The following is a 26,310-nucleotide window of genomic DNA, read 5'->3' on the forward strand; positions in this document are numbered from 1 at the left end:
TACGAATGTATATAATGGTTAGCACTCAGCGATAGTCACTGTGCATGTATGGGTAGTAACAGTGGCAATTGTATCTAATGTACCAGTTTAATTGCCTCCAATAGAAATAGCAAAATCTGCAAGAACATATAAGTGGCAAACACTCAACGAGCAAAAAATAAGTCAATGTTAATATGGAAACTGCACTGTGACATCATTGCTATTGACTAATAACATGATCCATGGCGATGCAAGAAAAGTTCGGTCTCATCACTATCGCTCACTAACTACAGTCTCATTAACTGGCATGTGTTAGAACATTTATTTATTTCTGCTTTTGTGCCCACTGTCACCCATCTAAAGCTCGATAATTCTAAATATGTTGTCACTACCCACTGAGGATAAGGTTTGACTGATGTAATAGGTTGATGGCATTGAAATTGAATAGAGGCACCATCAGCGTTGACAACCTCCCAAATTCTCCAAAGGAATAGTGTGAACATTAGTTAAAAAACATATACGTTTTATCACTACTTTTTCAAGCTGAAAACAATCCATCACTGGCAACAAATGAACTCTGGAACAGCCTCCCTGCCACTCTGAAACTTGAGAACCATCTCTGTTTCCGCAAGCACCTCAAGACCGTCCTCTTTGCATCTGCCTTCTCTCCTCCTTTCCCCTGTTGATCTGTTCTGCTTAGGCATCGTGCACCTGGTTACCCTCTGATTTCGGGCCCAGGTACCTGCCCACCTTGCACTTATCAGATCCCCATGGTCTGTACCTTTTACCTAGCACTTGCCACTTGTTAGCTGCACTCCCATTTGTTGTTGTTTTTCATTCATATGATCAACACTTTTCCACTCCCCCCTTGCACTTTCCCCCTTCCCTCTCCCCTGCATTTGCACATTCTTAATGTCACTGGAGCTAGTAAGATAGATGTTTTTGTTCTCCCTTGTTCCCCTCCCTTGCCTCGTCAACACATGTGCATGAGCGGGATACAAATAAAATATCAAAATCTATAAGTAAATATTTAATTCACCAAAAATGTGGGACAGATTGCTGGAATAACTACCACTTGCAAAGATCTCGATAGTCTCACTGGCATTATATGAAATTAATATTCCTGGCATCTCAGCCTCGGAGCGCAAAACGTTGGTGGCATCAATGATATTCATTTATACATTTTGCTAATAAATCTTCCATTTGATTTGAAGCGTTCGGGCAATGCACTATTGCGCATAATAGAGGCAGGCCATAATTTGACAAGTGAAAAAATGGGTAATGTTCCAGAGCGAACTCACAGTTTGACAAATGGATCCGAGTAACCGTTGGCGTCCATTGCTGCTAAGTGAACACAGCGTACGACTCCGATGATGAGGCCGCCTTGCTGGGTACTGTACATGAGCGAGAGGAAGATCTTTCCCCGCTCCTCCACATCGCCGCCGCGGTCTGTCTGCGGATGAAAGAATACTAATGAGGGAGGGAGGAGAACAGTAGCCACGTACTGAAATCCAAAATGGCAGTCAAGAAGCGAAGGAAACAAGCCACAACTATCAAGATTTTACAAAATGGTTAATGAAGCCAAAGTAGAGCTCTAACATGGTATTAAGTAATTAGCGCATTAATTATAAGTGGCATTTTATAGAGGCCGCACCAAGCCTTAGAGCGGAGCACAGCAAAGAGAGGAACTGCAAAGGGTGCCAGATAGAATAAAACATTGAAAACATGTGAAGACAAAATATAAGGTTGTCAAGTATTATTCAAGTGAATATAGTATATACATTCATGCAGGTGAACAGTTACTGGAAAATGGGTATTCAGTTTGATGCTTTACCCTCACCAACTCAGTGAAGTGTCTTATATGATGATACATTTGATATGATATCAAGTGCAAATATAATACACATGTATTTAGTTAATAGGACACAGTAGATGGCAGAACTGTGTGGCAGACCATGCAGTGACATGCTCCATGGTACACGGAACACATCACCAAGCACTAGCCCAAGGGATGGCCATTTTACATGAATGCTGCGATGTCACAATGCTGTGCACTAACTCCATTGTTTCGTGCTATTCATGTTTGTTGTATGCAAATTGTAGTGCGCTCGCTGGGCATTTTGAATAATTTAGTTAAATGTAATTCATACATTGTGTTATTTAAGTATCCTTGTGAAAGGGGTAAATTGAATTAAAAAAGAACAAATCAAAAGAATTTTTGGAGCTGAGATTAAAATATTAACATGAAAAGCTTGCTGCAGATAAGAAATAAAAAAGGAATGCAAGAAACACATGTGTGTAGGAACCCGATACCATCTTTGCTGTAAGTACAGATCGTTTGCACTCGGTCAAACCTCAGCTGGGCTTTGGGGTCTATGAAAATGCTGCCCCATTTGTATGGAGGCGCAGCTTCCCAGTGGAGTGGATGCAGGCTACATCCGCGTAAAGATTTAAGCTTTGCTCCTTCATGTTTCAGAGATGATCTGCATCGGGTGGATAATAGCACATGGTAAAGCATGGACCTAGCTCGAGAGCAACGGAGCGCTGTACAGGGTGTGGGTAGTCACCATTTTCAGTGGCGTCTTCAATAGTAGTGCAGTCCTGTGAATTCTGGCCTGTGGGTAGGTCTGTGCATCCACTGGGGTTAGTCCTTGGTGACACCTTGATCCCAGACTCTCCCTGGGTGTGCATGCTTCTATTCATCCCAAGTGGAAAATGTCCTGTGCACGTGGCAGCAATCGGAAATGGTGACTATGACGTGCAAACACGACCGATGCCATTGCACGGAATGACTATGGGCCTCATTACGAACCAGGCGGTAGGTGGTTAACTGTGCCGGTAGAGCTGCCGGCGCCGTTAACCCCCTACCGCCTTATTACGAGGTCTGCTCGTGGGACCCGCTAAGGACGCCTGGTTTTACCAGGCGTCCTTAGCGGGTCCCACGACCAGACCAGGATGCTAGCAACGGGCCCATCATTAACGGGCCCGTTGTTAGCATCCTCCTAATTCCCATTGAGCCCTATGGGGGCTCAAATGGGAATGGGGATGTACCGGGTCCCGGGCCCTCCAAGGTCGGAATGGCCCGGTATTTCAACATTCAGGGAACCCAGACCCGGTACCCGGTAGTTCTGGAGGCGGCATTTTGGTATATTTCCCTTAAAATCCCAGAATAAGCTAATATGCTTCCTGTGTCCAAGTTGAAACCGTTTGAAGGCAGGCTTCTGCAATTCTGCAGGCATCATTTACCTGCCTTGAGATTGTCAAGAACAGTGTATTCAAATGAATGAATACCAACTACCTGTACCCAGCATGTCATATGCCAATCTAGTGCTCACTCTCACTCGCTCTCTGCCTCTGTATCTCTCTACATCTCACTCGTTCTCTCTCTCTCTGTCTCTCACTCTCTATGTACATTAGTCACATTGTCATCTGTGTTTTTGTTGACACAGCGCAACTGAAGAAAAAACGCATCGATATCTTGAAGGAGTGGTGAGGTATTGTGATATTCTTTATCGTTAAAAGTAGAAATAAAGCAACATTGACAGAAGCAGCCTCCCAGGTGTGAACTGGCCTGATATTTGGGGACATACATTATAATCTTCATGTGGGCAGGCCGTCTTCTTCCTCGTGTCAGTGGAATGAAGGCACTCCCCTTCAGGGTAGGGCATCATCTTCCTCCTACCTGTACATTTTAGAGCTGAGGAAGGGGAAGGTTGGAGAAAGTGTATAGGAATAGCAGAAGAAGAAAGATTCTTGATCATAAGAGAAGAGGAGGGCAAGGAGGTGAAACTGAATGGGGATGCCATGTCTCAACTGGTGAGTCTACCCCAAACCCATGAGGGTCGTCTACCTCATGTGATTCCCCCTCATATAGCCACCCCCAGGGTGAGCATCCTGTTGCAGCTGCCCCTCCCTAGCCACGTGTGGGGAGACTTTCTCCAGGAAAGTAGTGACATGGGCATATTTGTCACAATTGCTAGACTAATTGTTGCACTGCGGGATTAGTTGCCCTCCAACTATGCTTTATCTTTTGATTTCCCACATCAATGGTTCAACCTGTATATTACTTGTTCTACTGCTGCATTTATTTTTACATCATCTGATTAACTATGTTAGATAAACTGTTGTATCATTGCTATACTAATGTTCGCACTGATAGGCTAGTTATTTATCAACTGTGCTTGGCTCCCTGATTGCTCTCAATTAGATACTGCACAATCAGACCAATTGTTATGCTGACAGATTGAATTTGCATTACTAGAGGGCTGGGCTGGGAGTATAGTACAGGGGCAACATGTTTGTCTTGGAAGCAAGACAACGCAGAGCAACACAGGTTCGAATCACGGTCCTGCGCTTATAGACTTTTCTTTGGTATTAAGAGCGTAATAAAAGATTAATACATTTGATGAATTGATTCATTAGATTAAGTCCTACACAGTTACATTAGGTATTGACCAACAATCTATTCTCCATGACTTAACACTATATTGCATGATCTGCATTAACAGATTTTAATTGTAATTGTAATTGCTATTTATAACACGCTTAACACCCAGACGTTTCTAAGCGTGGACCCGGTAATCGAACTTGTGTTGCTCCACATCGTCGATTCTATCCGAACTTGGTTGAATGTCATCCAACACTATGTTACTCCTTCAGTGCATAATATGAACTGCTTGAACTGCCACATTAGGTGTGCATGATTAGAGTAGTTATTGCCCAACTACACATGGCTTCTGAATGCCCACATCAATTACTATATTGCCAGATTACTTGTTAATCTGCTGTACTGTTTTCCCTTTTGTTTTTGCATTGCTAGAGCAATTATTGCAACACTGGGCTAATCCCAAACAGCTAGCTTAGTTTATTACTCAACTTTACTTCATGTGTTCTCCTGTGTCACATCACCAGAGTAAGATGTGATATACCAGGATGAACTCAACTTGGTTGCCCCAGAGTAACTATTAACCTGTGTTATCCTTTGACTCACAGCAAGCTCAATCCCTATTAAACACGATAATCCTTTGAAGGTACATGCACAGCCCCAAGCTGGGAATCCTTACATATTTTGCCTTACAGATTCTGTCATCCATACAGGCCCATCACAGCAAGACCACATCATGCACAGAAGATTGAAAGAAAACAGGATTTGAGTGGAAGAAAGAGACAAGAAAGCTAAGGAACTCTCCTTCAGCACACCAACACATCATCAATAATGACATTGAAAGTAGTCCTATCAAACCCACCTGATTGTCTTCATCTTAAAATACTTTGTTAAACAACTTCCTACACTAGCAACATACAACCAAGATTTACTGCAAGCCTCCAACTCATTGCACAATGGTAAACGCTTAAACACAAGCAGGTAGTGCAACTCACAAAGAAACCCTCCCTCAACCATTGGAGCTACACCACAAAACAGACTAGCTACCAGAAACATCTCACTCAAGGACTTCATGCTGATTAGGTCTTTCATCATGAAACAGCATCCTGTCACCATCCATCTTTGGACTAAGGATGACCCATCTGACTCCAAGAGGAACATGCTCAGCGTTTTCCTTTGACACAAGAGGAACCTCAAAGACAATGTTGGGACCAGATGTGCACTCTATTGCCAAACATTCTTTTGACAGCTACGATCTTCTCTATGAAGACAATATAGACTTAAATGATCACAGACTCCTGGATCTCCACTCAGGTCACTCAAAGGTTATGCACAAAGAAACCCCTGCATGCTACAAGATCACATTTGCCAACAGAGCTACTAAACGACAAGGAGGAATTGTATGTGTTGTAAGTGGCTTCAACCCAGCACTCCACCTAAGTCAATGCCTAGTATGGGATGGCCAATTGAAACCCTTATTTATATATTTTTTATGTCAAAAGTTCTTTTATTTATGGATGATGTACCCTTATATAACACCCCTCTCTTTGAATCCCCCCGGTCTCACTGAACCAAGAAGAAAGTTTGTTTTGCAAATTAAAAGATTTATTTGAAGAATTAAACAATAGATAGATTACACTTTTATGACTATGAACAATATCTAAATACCACACTATTATGAATATGAACAATGATCAGCAATGGGTAATATCACAATCTCTTTAATCAATTAGGAGTAGGAATAGGAAGAATAATGTAGCAGAGAATACTTTGTATGGTTCAAGGAAATGCAATGATAGGAAAGAATGCACCACAGAAATAAAACTTGATATGAATTTAACCAAAGACAATGTGATCACTCTTTTCCCCTGTTACTACTCACTCCTCCCAATATGCAATATGAAGAGATGGAATGAGGGCACACAGGTTTCAGGAATAACAATCAACAATTGCAGTTTCAATCGTGATTCCCACCCAGCAAGCTTAGAGATAACAGGATGATTTTAAACAGGTCAAATGTAATATAATGTAATATGAAGTGATGGGAAAAATGCTAAAAATGATTTTAATTCACTAAACAGGATTCAGAACTAGTGAGAGTTGCTTTGGATTGGGTCAGGTAAACACTAGCAATGATTGTAGAATGATTAGCAGATGGAAAATGAAATTCAGAAGTTGAAAGCAAGAAATAGCTGTTTTTACATGTGGTAAAATTGAGCCGAATGCAAATTCATGGCAACTTTTCCATGTGCGAGAAAAGTGATTAAGGAACAACTATAGGGAATGGTTTGGTTTTGTCTGAAAGCTGGGGATGTTAGCTTCAAAATGACATTTAAATTCCTTTCCTAGCATATACGGTTCAAACGTTACAGAGGTTTTAGTGAAGGTAGATTTTTCTCAAAAGAGTCAAGATTTCAAAATGAAAGATGCGCTGTTGAAGATTTGGAACAAAGATTTCTTAACACTAAGGGAGGCTATGAAGATGCAAGATACCCGAACGGTCAGCCACCAGAACAGGGCGCCTCCGCTCTGACTTTTGTCCGCCAGGACACTTGACTTTCTTTAGAAAAATATCTGCGCACAGATGATTATCACTACAATTATCACAGAATTATGTGGATGGAAGAAGGATTCAGGATAGACACAAGAGATACTACAATGCAGTCTGGATAGGTTGGAATGGTTTGATTGGGTTACTAAGAGGTTGGTTATGGACAGTTCTACACTAAATACTTACAACTATGGCTTAGGAATGGAATGGGCCCGTCAAAGATCTGGTCAAAGGTTTGGACTGGACTCGCTCGGCACCGGACAGGATTCAGGACACCTGGACTGCTCTCAGCAAGGCACTCTGGTCTGCACGGCCTCTTGGACTGGTTCTGGGTTACAGCTCTGCTGGACTGATCTGGATCTTGGGTTCTAGCAAGGGTTCTTAGCCAGAAGCAGCAAAACAGCTCAGCCAGGCTGTTGAATGGTTTAGGCCCTGTGGAAGTTTAGGGGTTAAAATCAGGTTGCAAAAGATTCCAAAGGCCAGCTGAGAAGGGTTCAGCTTTTTGGGTTAAGCCTCTGCTTCAGGGTTCTGGAATTTGGATTCTGGTTCTGGGGTCTGGATCTAGGTTCTGGAGTCTGGTTCTGGATATGGGTTCTTCCTGCAGAGCTCTTCGCCGGTAGATCAGTGATGAGAGAATGTGCGTTTCTGTGTCCTCAACAGTCCCTATTTATCCATCTTCCAAAGGGCTGGGGAGGCTGATTATACAATGCCCAACCCTCTAAGGATCTAATAGATCAGAGAATTCCCCCTCTCCTGATTTGAGAAGGGAACAGTGTGTCATGATTTGTCATCATGTGTCAGAGTGACACGGTGTTCAGGGTCCAAAAAAATCCCTCCCCTTTGTTCTTACCCAGAAAATCTATTTTTCCAAAAACACATTTCGAATATGCACAACCTGTTAATAATACATAATTACATGACAGATTGAATAAGGTAAGTTTCTGTCAAAATCTTATCTACCTACGAGTTTTGGTTCACAAATGACAGTTTTTCGCGCTTTTGGGCGGTTACCCAGGGTCAGTTCTGTACCAACTTTTACACATGCATGCATATATCCTCTGCCCATATTCCTGTAATTTTTCATGTTCCTAACATAATCACAATAGCTAGAATATGAACTTTTTTGTGGTTCAGTCTCTGAATGTCACACAGATTCCAGATTAGTTTTAAACTGTGGGCGAATTTTGAATTTTAATAACCTATAAATCCCAAATTTTTATCAGTTCAGTACAATTTGCTATAAGTCTTTTTCTCAAACATACAGTTTCTTCAATTTCAAATCCACCTTTTCAGTCTGACCCGCCTCCAAGGCTTGGCTGAGTCAGAGAGGCGCATGGGCTTGTCTTCCTGGGCAGTTGGTGTCAGTCACACCTGAATTAGCATTTTCATTCAGCTCAAGGGAGTACTTTGTCTTCACTCAGAGCAACATGTCAGAGTGCTCCTCCCATTTCCTTTCACACTTGCCTGTCAGATACTCAGCAGAGCACAGGGGAAAAGATTCCTTTGTTTAGGGAGAAGGTGTGGAATGTGTTTGAAGCTCAGTGTGGGAAACCTCTTGGAGTTTAGCTGAATCAGGTTACCTTATGGTCAATTGTGACATTGTTCCTTGTGAAAAATTACAGTTACAAATTTAAAATAAGCAAACATATCATTCAATTCCAGTCTTTTTTCAACATGAAAATCAATGTGTGGCACCCTATGATGCATTTGATGGAAGTCCCTTCTTTGGCATATTTAGCTTTTGAGACACAAGTTTGACCTGTCAGATTTAGAGATCGCCAGCATCTGACAGAGGCGAGTAACGGTATTGCCCCCATTTTTGACATATTTCTTTCCAGCAACCATCTTCAAAAGTGGATTTTGTTCTGATAGCATATACTTCTGCTGACATTATATTTATGTGGACTCTTGAAGTAGAATGATGTTCAGCACCCAACAAAGAAGGTTGAATCTTTTGGGTGGTTTGTGAGCCAAGTTTTTTGCAAATTTGACAACCAAGAAAAACGGATTTTCACAAGTTTTGTGTTTCTTTTGCAGTCATCTTGCCCTGTGGGCAGCCAAATGATGGGTTTTGGCAGTGGTCTCCTGTGTTACCACTGTCATAGGCAAAAGTAGATGGTGGCCTATTTTTCAGATTTTCAGATTTTTAGCGAGCAGCATGCTTTCCGGGGGTCATTTCTGATGTTTCTAATGCAAGCAATGCACAGGAATGTTGCAGGGCCTGGACTAGTGGTGTAAAAACATCCCACAAGCGTACACAGAGACCCCTTCAAAGTTAAAACACCATAATGCAAGGAGTTCCTGGACTGATAATCTCTACTCTTAGTCTGCTCAATCTCACACATGTCCATACTAAGCTTCTTTCTCATTTACAGGCCACCTTCTTACATCCCTTCTTTCACTGATTTGATTGATAATCTCTCTGTAGACCACCAACACCTCATCATACTACACAACTTAAACATATGGCTATAGAAGGTAAACAGAGCCACAAAGTCACACCACACAAACCGTGGCATGCTACATTTTAAATAACCAGCTAAAGGAAGCACCTTTTAATCCTATTCACTGGCTTCACCGAAGGGCCACCACTTGCAACCTACGCCCTTTCAACTTTAACTGGACCATGGAAAGGGATCTAACTAGACATCCTCTATGAAAATCTCGAGGCCTCCAAACCCAGCACCCAACTGAAACGGACTAGAATAGTGGGCAGCCAGTTTAAAAACATCCATAAAAGGATAATCAACACCCTCAACAGATTAGCACCAGAGAAGCCCTTCAAACTTTCACAAAAGAAACAAGTCTCCAAATTGTTTACACCCAAACATAATATCATCAAAAAGATAAACCAAATGCTTTTGTTATAGAGAATTGAAACTATCAAAGTAAAAAAAGCCCATTATAGACATCCCATAGAATCAGAGCAAGATAGTCAGGATGAGGTCTGCATAACCATCAAATAATTCAAAATCCTGGCAGCCTGAAACATGGACCAGCCCCATTGCAAGACACATCAGTAACACAATTCTTCAAATCCAAGGCCACCCTAACCGGAAAGGATCATCTCCACCACTCCCAACTGGGAAAATAGCACTGACGCTAACCCCGACACAAACAGCCTTCTGCCCCTTCTCCGCCATGGGCTTTCTTACTAATGTCAACACCATCAATCCAGCATGTTTGCTGGAAGAAGTGTTTCCCCAATATCTGCAACTGAGCAATCGTGAGTACAACCTGCCTTTCTAGTCGTTCTCAATATCTCCATTGACCAAGGGATCATCCCTCACTCCTGCAAAATTAGTTACATCGAAGCTCTCATTAAAAAAAAAGAAAACATAGCTGATCCAAATCACCAAACTAAACTGCAACAGATCTTTTGTCACCAAACACTTAAAAAAATGTATTTACCATTGGCAATGGGACTATGGAGAAAACCACAGCCTCCTCCATGAGGTATGGCATCAAACAAGACCAAAGCGTTAAACAGAATCTACACTGTGATTGATATAGGACATCCTATAAAACAAAGTGAATACCAACTACCCCACTGAACTCATCCTGCTGGACATTTCTATTTCCTTTGACACTACGAGTCACAAGATCCTACTAAACTATAGGAAACTGGAGTAAAATAAATCACCCTTCACTGTGTCACTTCTTTCCTGACTGACAGGACAAAAACAACACTTATTGCCCTTTTCAGGTCATGTCCTAACACGCTGACATATGAATACTCCAAAGATCTAGTCTCTCACTGCTACTCTTAAACATGTACATGACTCTGCTAATGGAAATGAATTACAACTCGCACCCCATATGCTCCAACTGTGTACATAACACAGAAGTAATTCACAAGTTTGGTAATGGCCCCACAACAAACACATCTGACGTCAGAGCTTGGCTAGAACAAGGGGATGCTTGAATGCACAAACAAAATGAGCTTACGGTCTGTACATGATGCCAACAAACCCCACACCAATCTCCTGGCCCGATGAAATCAGTTCCTGCCCTCTGTCAATCACAATTCTCAGAAACCTTGAACTCATGATGGGCATCAATCTTACACTGGAACCCCAGGTTAGATCCATAATAATGAGCAGTTTCCTCCAGCTCATGTTATACTATTTGATGGGCTCCTAGAATACCCACTTGACAGATTTCACAGAGTCAAAAGCTCGACAGCTAGACTGCTGCTGAGATTTAAAATATAGGAACACATCACCCCCAGTCCTCCATGCACTCCACTGTCTCCCAATCAAGCACAGCCTTTGCTTCAAAACTGTATGCATTGCCCCCCACCATTACACAACAGGGTCACTGAACCTTTGAGAATCAAATTCAGCCAAACCAACCATTGAAAGGCCTTTGAGCGAACAACTGTGCATTAGTAACATTGACAAGCTTTGATAGGAAATGGAAGGACCTCGTTGCCTCGCAAGCTGTTCTTTGTGGATCCCTGCTACAAACTTTGTCCTGCTCATCTTTCTACATGCGAAACAACTGAAGCCCCGCCCCTTCGGGTGTCAAGGAGTTAAAATTGTGAACACGCGCGCACCAGGCGAAGTACCTGGAAGTGCCTCTTTGCCTCGCACGCTGTTCTTTGTGGATCCCTGCTACAAACGTTGTCCTGCTTCATCTTTCTACAGTATTTTTACTATAAGGACTTGCAGAGACTTCAGATAGTCACCTAGACTCTGACACTTTACACTATATATATATATATATATATATATATATATATATATATATATATATATATATATATATATTTACAACTTTATTTTCTTTCATTTAGTGCGAAAATCGCTGTTGTATGGCCAAAACGACTGAAGCCCCGCCCCTCCGGGCATCAAGGAGTTAAAATTGTGAATGCGTGCACCTGGAAGTACCTCTTTGCCTCTTCGCCATGAAGCTGTGGTGGGGCGGATGAGAGATACTATTCCAGTGACTTATTGTTTGGCGCTAATTTCTTTCCTGTTTTTTTAGTGCTCAAGATGTTACAGTATAAAGTGCCAACACTGAAAACAGGTATGTCCACCATTAAAAACCTATTGGAAACCAAACCCAAACAAAGATTGCAGTCGCTTACCTCACGGAAACGACCTTTAAATTACTCAACATCTACCCCAACGGAGAAACATAATTGTAAATCTGCAAAGCTTGGTGCCAATCACGCTCCGTCACATGACATCCACAAATCTTGCAAAGATGCCCAACCTGCAACGACTTTGAGACCAAATACTGTAAGCGCGTCATCTGCCAGTGTGTTTCCACAATTCTTGGTGCCGATAACTACGGATAAAAGTGAATCGCCAGTTGAACACTTTGCCACAAAGACCTCCAGAAGAAACACCTGCATTGTCTACGTCTGCCCAAAGGGAGGGGAAGAAGGACAAAGGTGATGCCCCCAATTCCTCATTGACTGACAATGATATTTTGGAAAATTCTCCTACTGCAGCTTTGGGTCAAAAAGATATACCTTGTGGCAATGTACTACCGGATGTTGCAATAATTGACTTAGACTCAGGTGTCTCTCGATTCTTGGCTCACGACCACTCACAAAATCTTTCAGGTTCGCCCATTTTGTTTGATGAAAATGGGAAGTCCAACTCCGAGTCATTGGCTTCCTTCTATGTTCCAACACCACGGAGAGCGATTGCCCCTATATTGGATCTCTCGATTCCGCCACAAGGAGATTCAGCCTCCAAATTAATAGAAATAAAACTAAATGCGATGAATTTGATGATGCTTTCTCTAAGTAAATTATATGAGTCTTTTGACAAAAAACGTACATCGCAATTTGCTCAAATTGAAAAAATCTTGACATGGCAGGAAGAAACCGGGATCTGGTTGAGCCGAAAATTGAGTGAAGCCTGGGATGTATCGACAGTGAGTATTACGTGTGCCACAGTTGCTGGTCAAACCTTATCATGTGTCAACCTTACTCAACCTTACTCAAGCAAAGGCATTTGATGTAACACCGATAGTGGGACATCCTAATTCAGGTTCTTTGATCCCAGTGCATGATGGTATTATACATGAACCACCGGTGCTACCGCAATTCGAAATAGATATGCAACCACTGCCTCAACTTGTGGCACCAGCAGCCTCTAAAAATACATACACAATTTTTGCCAATTCATCAACAAAAAAAAATGTGTGTGTCTGTCCAGACAAAGTTGCCCAAAAACCAAAAAGATATGAAGAAAAACTCTTCAACAAATACAATACAATTTTTAAAGCTATCAAATTATCAAAAAAAAAGCTCTGTAATCGCTTCCAGTGCTGTTTCGAAAAAATACCAATTACAAGCACAAGCAAGAGCAAGTCTTCAATTAGCTGTTGCGAATAAGGAGATTACTCTGTATGCCCCGTTGGATGAACTAGTTGAAGCCGTTTCTGGGTGCAAATCAGCTGAAAGGGTCCCAGCCGAAAGTCCTGTCCCTAGAAAGGTAATTTCTATCAAAAGCACCTCTGGCCTAGCGCCCATTCCAGATGCCACCGATGCTCATTGCCGGGATATTAGAAGGGCGGTGGGTGCCTATATGGCCGGACACCCGTTACTTCCTATAGTGGAGAGACCCAATATACCAGAAAGCCTGCCTACGAATGTTGAGAAAGCAGGTGTACATTTTGATAGACAAGCTCTGCTGATTAAAGAGATCCAACTTTGAGACCTAGCGCAAGGACAGCTGATGCTGGCGAGGGTAACATAAAGGCCGTTCAGCTAAGCAGAAGTGTATGCCCATTGGAGTCGGATGGAGTAACACCGAGCAATGTTTTGCACTCAGTGCATGGGAAAAAAAAAATCTTTCCTTTAGCTGATCTAGCACCAGATATAATTCAGCTTATTCAATCTGTGTTAGTCAAAAATAGGGAAACAAGCCTGCCACTGGGGTGCCCTGAAATATAAAAGATTAGCAGAAACCGAAAACTGATAAAAAAAAGACCCTATACACTCAAAATGGTCGCCTGCACATTATATAAATCTGGAATGCAGACCGAGTCCATGTGTTTAGTATGATTTAAATCGGCGATCTATTTTAGCTATATTCTCGGACATTCCTCAACTTGAAGACATTGTATGAATATGAACCGATGTTGCTCTAATGGAATTCCTAAATAGCTCCAGGCTAAATTCTGTTAGAATATGGATGAACTCTCAAGTCATCCAAAACACAATATGGTTGGCTAAAAACTAATTATTTGCCTTGGGGTCCTCGATAGCTGTTCCAATTGTTACAAAGCCTGATTTGGTAAATAAGGGGCAGGATCCGTTGTCAATACCTCATAGAAATTTTACTCTAGGCAGCCAAAATGGGTGTGTTAGCAAATGTTCTGAAGCCTCCAACTAACTAGATGTAATTACTCCTGATTTGGAGGTGTCCTTGCTTAGTTGGAACTCTAGAGGCTTCAAGCATTTATTAAATAATAATGAAAACTCTTTGGTTGGTTTCACCATTTTACTGTTGCAAGAGACGTGGCTCACAGAGGTTCCGATATGGGACAATTATGACATTCATTTAAATGCTGCTCATAAAACAAACCGAGGGAGACCAACATCTGGCCTACTTATTGCAATAAAACAAGAGTCTGGTTGACAATCTGAGCAATGGGCAGTGCCAAATCTTTACATGCAACTGGTGAAGGTATACATGGACTCATTTAGTGTGCAGCGGTTAATTTGAATTGGAACCCAGTGGGAATTTCTGACACCTGCTTCTTTAGAGATTTGACCGAATTGTTTCTGCTGATTGCACTTGACACTTCAGTCTCCTTCATATTACTTGCAGGAGACTTGAATCTCAATTGTGTAACTGAGAAAATAGCAATCAATAAAAGCAGATTATCAAAATGGAATCATTTTATAAAATCTCAAAACTTGTCTAGACTAAATGGAGCATTTAAGTCAGACATTCCTAGACATCCTACATGGCGCAGGGGAGTGATTCATTCCACCATTGATTATATCTATGTGAACTTGAATCTTTTCTCACTAACCTTGGATTTTTCTATTGTGCAATCAAATATGAGTGATCATGACCAATTAACAACCAAATGGGCCATACCTAGCATCAGCCCTTCTATCAGGAGCCATCATCAACAGGGCTTCCTTTCACTAAACTCTGGTCAAAATAGACTATGATGGTCAGATGAATCATTATAGGATTTTAATCAATATCGCAATTGATTTAAAAAAATGCAAGAGGTAACATATATAATGTTATGTATTGTGATATGATGCACTTATTCCAACATAAATCCTCGAAGCCAAGTTGCTGTAAACATCAAGCTCCAAAGCTTCATGTTTACAATCACGAGGGGAAAATGCAAAAAAGTTGCTTAGAGCTCAGAAGCGAGAAACTCTAAAATAACGTACAGTGGTGAGAGCAGCTATTCTAACCCGACTCCAAACTAGCTCTAAGAACTGGCTCCGATCTAGAAGGGCCAATTTATATCAAGAAGACAGAGCAAAATGCTGAGAATGCTACAGAATAAAAATACGGCGAATAGCTTGGCCCTAATAAACCAGGCGCTACAAGGTCCGCAATGTATAATACAAGCCAATGGCGTCTCAGAGCAGCTTTGGATTGAACATTTCTCTAGACTCTACTCACCCCCTGAAGGTTGCTTGGGATTGGACTCATAGATATCGAGTAAATTCGTCAAATTTGATCCGGCCGATATAAATTTTACATCAAAAAGGCAAGTAACTCCAGAGCTTGTGGCCCTGACGGCCTTTCAAATCAAATTTTGAAAAAGAACTCAGAAACTTGGGCTAACATATTGTTTAACATCTTCACTGCCATAAACAAAACACCACTGTTACCACCCTCTTGGAGGCATTCCATCATCGTCCCCATTTATAAAAAGGGTGATCGTCAGCTCCCAATGAGCTATAGATCCTTAGCACTTCTGGATGCTCCTGGGAAAATATTTTTTTGTTTAATATTGAGGGACCTTAATGAGTGGACTCAAAGAACCCAGTTAAGAGATCCTTTCCAATCTGGCTTTGTTACTGGATTGGGCATAATCCTGAATATCATGGCTCTAAACATGATCAAATCTGACATGACATCTCAAAATCAATTGCTTTATTTAGCATTTATTGATTTTCGAGTAGCTTTTGATTCCATTGATCGCCTTCTTTTATATCAGAAATTGGTACCTTTCAATTCCCCCCCTTCACTGTGTACGCTCATTATGCTCTTACATACGGAAACTATGATGCAAGTCAGATTAACTTTAGATGGACAACTAACAGCGCAGTTTTCAATCCATCGTGGTCTTAAACAGGGCTGCATTTTGGCTAATACCGTATTCAATCTGTTTATATTGGATATGGGTAAGTCTTTTCTAAAGGTGGTAAGTGATTCCCCAAGATTAGGCAAACAGAAAGTACGTTATCTACTATTTGCGGATGACCTTGTGTTATTATCCCAAGCTCCAGTCAGTCTACAAAATATGCTAAAGACCCTTGACATTTTTGTAAAGAAAAACAACCTTGCAGTAAATACAGATAAGATGCAAGTTATGGTCTGTAGACCAAACTCTAGAACTAAACAGAGGCTCTACAAGTGGAAACTGGATAATGTGGAACACATAAAGGTCCCCCAATACAAATATTTAGGCATTACAATAACGGATTCACTGAATGTTGAGACGAACAAAATAGAATTAAAAAGTAAATTGCAGACTCTAATTGCTCAAGGCAAAATAATAACACAGACATTTTGCAAATGTTCACTAAAACAGACACAGTTATACTATCAACAAAAGGTGATCCCCATACTATCATATGGGGTGGTGGCCAATATCCCCAAAGATCAACATTGGTGGGATAAACTTGAATCTCGGTTCTGGAAACAAATGCATGTCTTCCTAACTGTACACCTCTCCCATTGATATGTTTTGAAGTTGGTCTGTTATCTTTACATGCCCATGTGCTGTGGAAAATGTCATCCCTCCTAAGAAAGTCTTTGTTGAGCCTTAATGCTCGGAATATCTTGGGTGTAGTAGCACAATACGTATTACTCTCGCATCATATGTTCACAAAAATGTGGCTTAGGTACATCTTAAATGCTTTGGCAGATGCATCTGTTCATTTAGATCTATTACTACAAAACCCTGATCGTGCTAAAATAAAAATCTATCAGCATGATTTGATCATGAATCAATCTAGATGTCTGACATATAATGATACACCTCATTGTTTGGCCATAACATTTTTCGTGTCATGGCTAATTATCTAATTAAGTGTCTGTCTCCTCAAATAAGAATCTAACTTCTTTGATTCAGGTTGACTCTTTGGCCAACACAAGATGTGTTGGCCAGAAGAAAACTATCACCTTATCAAAATGTTTGCGGTTTCTGTAAGAATCAAACAGTGAGAGAAACACTCCGACATTATATTGTAACATGTCCCGCGTTGAAGGACAATCGAGAAATATATTTTAAGAATCTTATTGTGTCTCATTGTTACATGGAACCAGATGAAATTTGGTACTGTCTTTTCACAAATATGAAATTAGCCGTTCGCATTGCGATAGCACAATATTTGGAATCTCTGTTCCCTATAACCCCAAAGTAATACAGCCAAAATCTATACTAATTGTATTACTGGGGAATTAATTTTGAGATAAAGCAATGAAAGTTTGAAATTATTTTTTTAAAGAAATGAAATTATCTGTTGATTTAATTGTAAATGTATAGTGTATATTTGTGTAATAATAATGTATTTGGTTGTATTTATATTTGAAAGGTTGATTTTATCAGCCAACCAAATAAAAAATATAAAAATAACATTTTTTTTACAGGAAATGGCACAGAATATGTTCCTTCTGTTTCCTCTCATAGAAAGAGTAAGGACCACTTTGTCCAAACACCTCTATTATACACATACTTGCAGAACTGTCGACTCAATGGAAGGGTTCCCCTCAAACTACATGGACATGCAAAGAAACCACATACAACCCCCCCAATAAAAGAATATTGGAGTACGGACTAATTCAAGTTGAGATCCACACAACTAAAATAGAATCCAACAAATACTTTCAAAAACATAACAGGATGCCAAAATTATACCTCTGGATGCTGCTAATAAAACTGCTTCCATATGGCACCAAATGCTTTTATGTCCACTGCATGTACTGTCTCATTTTTCTACTTGTCTCATCTCGTTGCACTTTTTTTTCGGTTACTTCCGACCTGTACTCATCAACACCACAGGTTTTGCATATTTCACTCCCTCTTCTCTTACAGAGCCACGTTTAATGAGGACACCAACAATGTCAGAAGGTGCTATGCAAAACCACATAACATTACATCATATCACATCTTGACTACTGTAATATCTTATGCACATTGCTCCTGGCAAAGTGACTCCCAAGCTTCAGAGAATCAAACTCCTGTCACAAGACTCATTTTTGGCTTACAAATCTTCAACCAAATCACTTCTGCACTGAAGGGCCTTCACTGGCTTCTGATTACGGGACAATCACAATTTTAAATACCAGGCATAGCCCACAACGCTCTGAATGGCAGCATCGGGGGCCACATTCCCAAGATGTTCAAAGCTTTCTAGCTTTACCAGCCAACAGGACACCTGTGACTGGCCTCCTTCAAATGATGAATGAGTCACTATGAAACAGACGTAGAATGTCATGACACTCTGGACCTCCTTCACTGAATACTTAGGATTTGTAGATTAGCTCCTTAGGCTTGAAAGCAAAACTCTTCCATAGTACATGTAGCCATGATAAACAACATCACACCTGTGCTTCTGAAGGGCAGCCCAAAGTCTGAAATCAGGCCCCATGGATGACGTCCTTCCATATAAGTGATGGACCACTTACTTCACTGTTTGCCTACCTATCCTCATGGTAACCCAGACCCAGGCACCTGGAATCATTTTAAACTTATTTTGACTAATTTTCTCCTACACAACTTGAACAAGTGGGGACTTTGCATCGTGATTAAAAAAATAAAATAAGTAAATGGAAATGTTCATTTCCTAGACTACTCCTAAGTAAATTCAAATGATGCTTGTGCCGAACTGCACATGATGGTAATCTGTAAAGACTGATTGGTCAGAAAATAAAACTTCTATAATTAAGCAATAGATGCAGAGGAGGGGGGGCATTACCGGTGTGGTAATGCCCTGGGGCCTCAGTTACATGCCTGAAGCAAGGGCTTTAACATAATGGTAATGCCCCCCGTCCGAGGGTTCTATTGCTATTGGTACCCCGGCACGTTGTACTGGGGTACTAATAGTATATTTTTCCCGAGTTGAGAAACGGGATGTAAACCGTTTCTCGACTCGAGAAAAAAAACAAAAAAGGATGGCCACAATGGATCGGGGAGAAGGAGACTACTTGTAGTCCCTTCTCCCTTTCTATGTTTGCCATTCACTAGGCAGCAGAGATGCGCCAGGAACACTACTTTTCCCAGCGCCAGCGAGGGACATGGCGGTGCAACGTAAGCGGGAAGGGGCCAAGCGGGCACAGGGCCACAGGGAGCACACTTACCTTCAACCTTGTGAGGGAAGATGGCGGCCTCCTGATCTGAGGAGCCCCGTAGCAGGATCTTTCCCTTTTGGGGTAAACACCCTGTTCTGAGCCTCCTTAATGGCTGTGAAGCCACCACACCTCCCTCGCAGGGTACTAATCTCTTGTATGGACCTTCATGCCAAACATTCGGACTTGAATAGCACCCTGAATAGAACCAAAAAAACAATTGTCTAGTTTTGTACAGTTTATTGTTACTAGTTCCTTGTTCTATATGTTAATTTCACAAGTGGTTTGTGTGTGCTCAATGTTTTTCCTCACAATATTAACACTTTCTTTTTTAGTTGTAAAACTGCATGTGCTAATAACTTTATATACCTTGCGAGGGGTAGTAATCGCTTGAGATAATGGGCCTCATTACATGGTAAGCGGTAGCCATGGCGCATCCGGGTCCGTGTTCCCGGAATGGGGACTTACCAGGTCATTCCGACCTTGGTGGGACCGGTAAATCCCCATTCTGGGAACCATTCCCATTTGAGCCCCCATAGGGCTCAATGGGAATGGGGAAGGAGCTAATAACGGGCCCACTATCTGAAGTCCCTCAACGGGTCCCTTCCTTAACGCCTGGTAAAACCAGGCGTTAAGGAAGGGACCCGCTATGGGACCTCGTAGTAGGGAGGTAAGGGATTGCCGGCACCGGTGCCCTTACTGGTGCCGGTAATCCCTTACCGCCTACTGTGTAATGAGGCCCAATGACCTTTCCCTAAGTTATAGCTCTTGGCTTTGCTTCAGGCAGTACTTTCAAAGTGGTCATTATACTGCATTAATGACCCCCCTTTGCTTGCTCTACAAGGCACATGTGCATTATCAGTTGCATTGTTCCATTTAAAACTCAACTGCTTTAAAATAAGTTCTATATAAATGGAATACATTAAACAAGCTGGCTTTTTATGTTTGCATCCAAATAAAAGGAATATAGTTGTCTTTTTTACAGTAGTATATATTCAAACGGCATCTGTTTTTTTTTCTAAAAGAAGGGAAAGGCCAGAGGAAATTGAGAATAATGAATGGGGCAGAAGCTATTTTAAGATTACTCCATTCAGTTCGCTTGTTCAAGAAGAAACACCAAAGTACTCAAAGTTTCAAAAAAGACCTTGACACAAAGAAGTGCTTTGCTCAAGATCACACAGGAAGAAAACGGGACGTGAACTCGTGAACGCTGGGCTCAGGGATTCACAGCTCGCAGCTCTCAGCACACTAATTGGCCACACGGCCAGTCCCCAGGAGCGCACATGGTGTAAGTGTGAAGTCAGACAATGCTGATACTTACAATGCAATATCTGTCCTGTATAAGGGATGTGCATGCTGGGTAATTTGGAGGAATAAAAGAACAGAGGGAAGGTGGGGTTTGTGGGTGTTACTAGCTTACCTCATCCTCGTAGAGCGCCATGCCACGAGAGGACCCAGTAGTTCCAGCACGCTTCATCTGAAATGATAATTAAAAGGTGCCCTTGATATATTCATTTCAGCCAACTAAATGAGCATTTCAATAAAAAACTGAAGTTATCAGTGCACTGGTAAAAGACAAGTCAGCGATAATATTAAAAAGAGGTATAGAAAAAGAAACTTAAAACCACCACACATCTTCATTGATTCCTAAACTGAATCTAACATTGTTTTTATTTTCTTATTTAACTTGAATCGCACCTGCATAAATTGATATTTCCCAGTTTGACAGAACGAGAACGATAATTAGTCTTGCCTGGAGATAATGCCCACATGGCAAGTTGAGGCTACAGCCTTCGAGAGATGCTGCGTTAGACTCATTTGAGGACATAGATTGGAGAACGAGAAAGCAGCATGACAGATTTATGTTAAATTGTGGTAGGCATGTTTTGGCATACTTACTCCTCCTTCCGTCCGAACATACGGCATGCGGGACTGTTTGGCTACATGCCACAAGTACGGAGTTGAAAGAATAACGCTATAAGTGGCAGCAAGAATCCGTTCTGCACCTGGCTGGATAGCTCATGGGTTAAGCGCTTTCCTCTGACATGAGCAAGCTTGCACTTCACAAGTTTAAAACCGAGGGGCCGTTAAATTGAGTACCATTTAATTGGGCAGAAATAATAGCTATATTTACAGCACGTACAGCCTCATTTTGCTGTATGAGGTAAATGTCATGGATACAGTAAAACAGGTGAAAATATCGGGATGTCATTTGGGGGCCACCAGGGGGGTGTTGGGTTTCCTTTGTACAAGCAATTAATCGGCATAAGCAAACCGAACCCTCGGTCTGGAGTTGGTTTCAACTTTCACCCTGTCAGGACTGCTCCACTCAGCTTCCTCTAGCAGTGCTGGTGGGGCTTTGATAGACCAGCGTGTTAGCAGCAATCACGCATGGGAGGCGAGCCGCACACAGACGCACTTCAGCTGGTGTAGAAGATACATATTTAACAGAAGCTCTCCCTCTTGACCCTTTGGTCCTTAATCCCACAGGAAGCAGGGTATCTTGTTTTTCTAATGGTCAAACTATTTACAGCGTCCCTGATCACACTGCAGATTTAGGGCTCCTGCACTCTGCTTCCTTACGTACTTGGCCCAGGATTGAAAACTAGCACCTGTCTTGAGCACTTACTTCTTAGAGTCAGGCCCCTCCATCAAAACCCAGAATGGCTATCAACATCTACGCCCACTTTGACAAGGCACTGAGAGAGTGTGTCAATGCCCAGCCCACTGACTCGCAAGAGACAGAGAAACTGCTAACCTTTGAAACAGGGGGTGGCGTCCTGCCACATACATTTCAGTATTTACAGGCATTTACTGTATTATGCACTGAAGATGTGTTGTTTATAAAAAAAATTTAGATTAAAAAACTGAATATATTGGGGTTAAAAAAAAACTCAAAAAATAGATATGCCTTAAACATTACTTCACAAGCTAAATAAGTAAAAGATACGTGATATTCGTGTTTCTGCTCCTCTCTCTCACAATTTATGAACAGTTGGTACAGAGTAATTCCTATAAAAACAAAAAGGGTGATAAAATAAGCATTATTTACAGTAAATGCCTGTAAATACTCAAATGTATGTGGCAGGACGACACCCCCTGTTCCAAATGTAACCAGCACATAAATCCTCCCACTAACTTAAGCTGTCCCTAAGGTTACCCAAATAAACTGCTAACCAGCACTGTGAGCTAGGAGATTGGCCTGAAGAAATCCTTCTTGGTCACCATGTCCAACGAGAAGTCTATGTACATGGATCAGAACCGCCACAGCATACGTTACAGCTCAGTGTCTGCCGGCCAGCTCCAGTCAGAGCTGCTCTCGTCCTCCATGGTCAGTGTGGTCAGGGCATCCGCCACAGCCACCATCAATGCCAAGGAGCAGGGGAGACCCATGGATTACCTAATTCTAGCCATATTCTCCTGCTTCTGCCCAGTATGGTGGGTGAACATTGTGGCTCTAGTCTATTCCAATATGGTAACTAACAAGACAAGGACTTACCCTCTTCTTTATAAAAACCACTTCATGATTAAATCTTTTTAAAAAATTAAATCACCTGTGTATGTCTCCCCTCCAACATCCCACTGCGGATAATAAGGACATCGTTTTTGTTTAGTTTAAAAGCCTACTCTTCAGTGGCTGTTTTTGAATAAATGGTGTAACCTTTTTATTGTGCACACAGTACGCATTATGTTAATTCCTGCTCCTCGGCTAATGTCTTTTTGCAAATCTGTTTATGCTGTGAATTGTTGACATGCGGCAGCACAATCTAATCATCCAGCTTGTGAATGTTGTTTGTTTGAGCTGGAAACTACATGTCACATCCGGTTGTAAGATTTAAAGAAATATGGAGCTGATGTAATTGTTAGGAGCTACCATGCGAGCATTGTGGGGTTGTTTAGAGGATGGAGAATAATAGAAAAATCAAGGGATAGAAGAGAAAACAAATACAAGCAACATGTTGAGCTACTTAACTCCCGCAGGGTCCTTTTTGTTTCTCACTCCTTTTCAGAAAAGGTCTGTGTTATACACTTCAAAGCCAGCCTCTGTGGGATGCATGCTATCTTCTATAAGCAGAAGCATTTCCTAGAATTAAAATGTAAGGGGAAAAGAATTGCTGCTTCGCCAGGAGGAATGCAAGCGATGTGTCCTATTGGTATGCAAAGAAAGTTGCTTAGCCTTCATTACAACTGCTGACAAACGTGTGTGCTTTCTGCGGATACAGAATTGTGTAAATTCAAACCAGTGGCGTAACACCAAATGTTGGGGCCCCATGCACAATATGGTAAGGGGTGGCTGAGATTTTCATGGTAAAACACATTTAACTAAATGACTAGCCCATGGCTTTTATTTGTTATTCATTTGTTAGTTTTGACTCATCAGTGGCTGTTTAGCAGCACTGAGGGAGGCAAGAATAGCATAGCGAAGGCAGAAGAAGCATTTGTTTCATATATTGTGCTTAAGTACCACCCAGTCAATCCATACAGGTGGTGTTTTGGTTCCAACATTCTATGTTTTTTTTTTCTCATTTAGGGCACCTCCATTATTTTTGATTCATTGAAGCACTATAGCGGGACTTACTGAGCCTACATACATTTGGCTCATCGGAGGGGCAATCACGCTACCATTATCATGCCATATTTAATTATTTAATTAACACTGCAAGTGATTTCCCCGGCACTCGTCCTTGTTCCCTTCTCTCTCCCTCGTCTCGCTGCCCTGTTCTCACCTCCCACCTTTCCCGATTGGCCTTTGGATAACCAGGACGCTTGGCAGATTTAAAGAGTTTGCCATGGCAGGCCATTGTTCCTTCCTGCTCTACTGCACTGAAGAGACACCAGCACTTTCCAGCGTGCAGGTGAGGCTGCCCCTGAGAAGCCGCCTTTGTGCCACATTTAATTATTTAATTTGCACTAATGGATGGTAAATAGGTATGGCATGGTAAGTACATCTAAGTTTCAATGAGAATGAGGGTGACATTAGCATCCTGAAGGTCAGGACTGGATGAGGGCATTTTGAGGGCCAGGTCCAGTTGGAGGCATTTAGAAGCTGCCAGGTCTTGTCGATTGAGTGCTGACATATGGGGATATTGTGAACTATAACAACAGACTATGACTCAAATTTCCTGCACTCTAGTTTGCCTCTAGGCCAGTAGTCTCTTCCCGGTGGTGGGCATTTAGGTTTTATTGGTGGCGGCAAAACACTGAAACGTACTCCCTCTAACACTTATATCAGAATCATCCTTCTGGTCCTTCAGCAAAAGCCTCAAAGCATGCCTATTCATCCATGACCTATAATACACTGACGCTACCATGCCTAATCTGTATGTAACCCTCAAGTGTGCAAGTAACAGTACCATCAGTGTACTTCATGCTGTATTATAACAAGTGACCTTCACGTATGCATGTAACAATTCCGCTTGCCTGTATCAAGCTTTACTGTAACCAGCTCCCAGATGCCCTCCGGTTTGAGGCGCTCTACAAATGTGTAAATAAATAAATAAAAAAGAAAGGAAGGCGAGAGTGACAGAACTTCAGAGTTTGGGCTGTCACATAACTTAAACATAAATACACATAGAGACAGATGGCTTCAGCTTACACCTGCACAATAGGTTTCTTCTATCATAGTTGTAGCTGACTCATGATACCTTTATATCCATGGAATTTTCTTGATTTTAAATCCTGGTCAATGATTTAATTTTCAGGCCTTGCTCATGCAGCATTTTGCTCCTTGGTTAACAGACAACACACATCTCTCCAGGTCAGTGCTTTTTTTGGCTTATTTAACACATCGCCGCAAATAACAAGTACTTCTGTGTCTATTGATCTATAGATGTTTCATACACTATTGGTAGCCTGCGTTAGAGAATTTAGTTACCCTGTTAAAAGTACTGCATTATGTATGATTTACACATAGTCCCCACGTCGAATTTGGAAAATGACATTCCTCAAATGTGTGATCTTGGACAAACCATGGCTCCCTCTGTGCCCCGGTTCTTATATCTGGCTGAAATGAGAGCGCCTGGAAACACGGATGTTAGACGCATCTGAAAGTCGTGTGCCATCACTTCCTGTGATATCACTTGGAGGCGGGGTCAATGACATCACACGCTGTGATGTCAACATAGGTCAAGGGTTGTGTGATGTCACTTCCGTTACCCTTGGCATTTTGATGTACTGACGTCCCTGTAAAGGAACAGGTGGATGCCTCTTCTCTAGTCCCACGCCCCCTCACCACCATCTTATATGAGTAACAGACAAAGAGCTAGAATTATGAACCCATGCACACATTTCTGTGACATGTCCACACCACGTTGATTGTATGAAAGATGATATGCACTCAGGCAGCCATTAAGAAGATACCCTCAAAGTGAGACAGTGGACAGAAGTCACTAAGAATTGCCACTGCCATAAGTGGCATTTGACATACAATGCAATTTACTACATAAAAAGCAACTTGTTCTAACAGGTTTGGTACAAACCAGTCCTCTGCAATGGTTGCTGCGAGGCTCTTCCTAGTAACATGCGCAGGGTAGTGCAGCTGCTCCAACACCACCCTTAATAAGGCTACAGGAATCACCGGTTTACCAGTGCTGTCTTGTCACCACAGTGCCTGGGAAGGGGAAAAAGAACACCCCCTCCATGTCCAAAGGTCTTTCTCCTCCTGTGAGGCTTCCCCCTGAACTTCCATCAATTGTGTTTTCGATAAGTGATTAAAGCTCTCATTCACAATCATCATCACAACAATTTTCTCTTTCACATCATGCATATCAAACATTATGTCAGGTGATTAAGCAACCCTTTTTGCCTCTTCATCTGTGGCTTGGTTTCCTCATGTGATAAAGTCTATTCTCTTACGGTGCGCTGCACACTTAATTATT

At 41.7% G+C, this 26,310-nt stretch overlaps 1 protein-coding gene across 2 annotated transcripts in view; it reads right to left on the reverse strand.

The window, feature by feature from the left end:
- RPH3A (rabphilin 3A) overlaps positions 1 to 26,310 on the reverse strand; it is a 1,455,977-nt gene that overhangs the window by 155,617 nt on the left and 1,274,050 nt on the right. For both annotated transcript variants that reach the window (XM_069619488.1, XM_069619489.1), the window contains 2 exons: positions 20,853 to 20,909; positions 1,281 to 1,432 (listed from right to left, as the gene is read on the reverse strand). In XM_069619488.1, the coding sequence (XP_069475589.1) occupies positions 1,281 to 1,432; positions 20,853 to 20,909 (209 nt within the window). The remainder of the gene's footprint in view (positions 1 to 1,280; positions 1,433 to 20,852; positions 20,910 to 26,310) is intronic.

Source organism: Ambystoma mexicanum, chromosome 10 (genome assembly GCF_040938575.1).
Source record: "Ambystoma mexicanum isolate Mex_15411 chromosome 10, UKY_AmexF1_1, whole genome shotgun sequence".
Lineage (NCBI taxonomy): Eukaryota > Metazoa > Chordata > Amphibia > Caudata > Ambystomatidae > Ambystoma > Ambystoma mexicanum.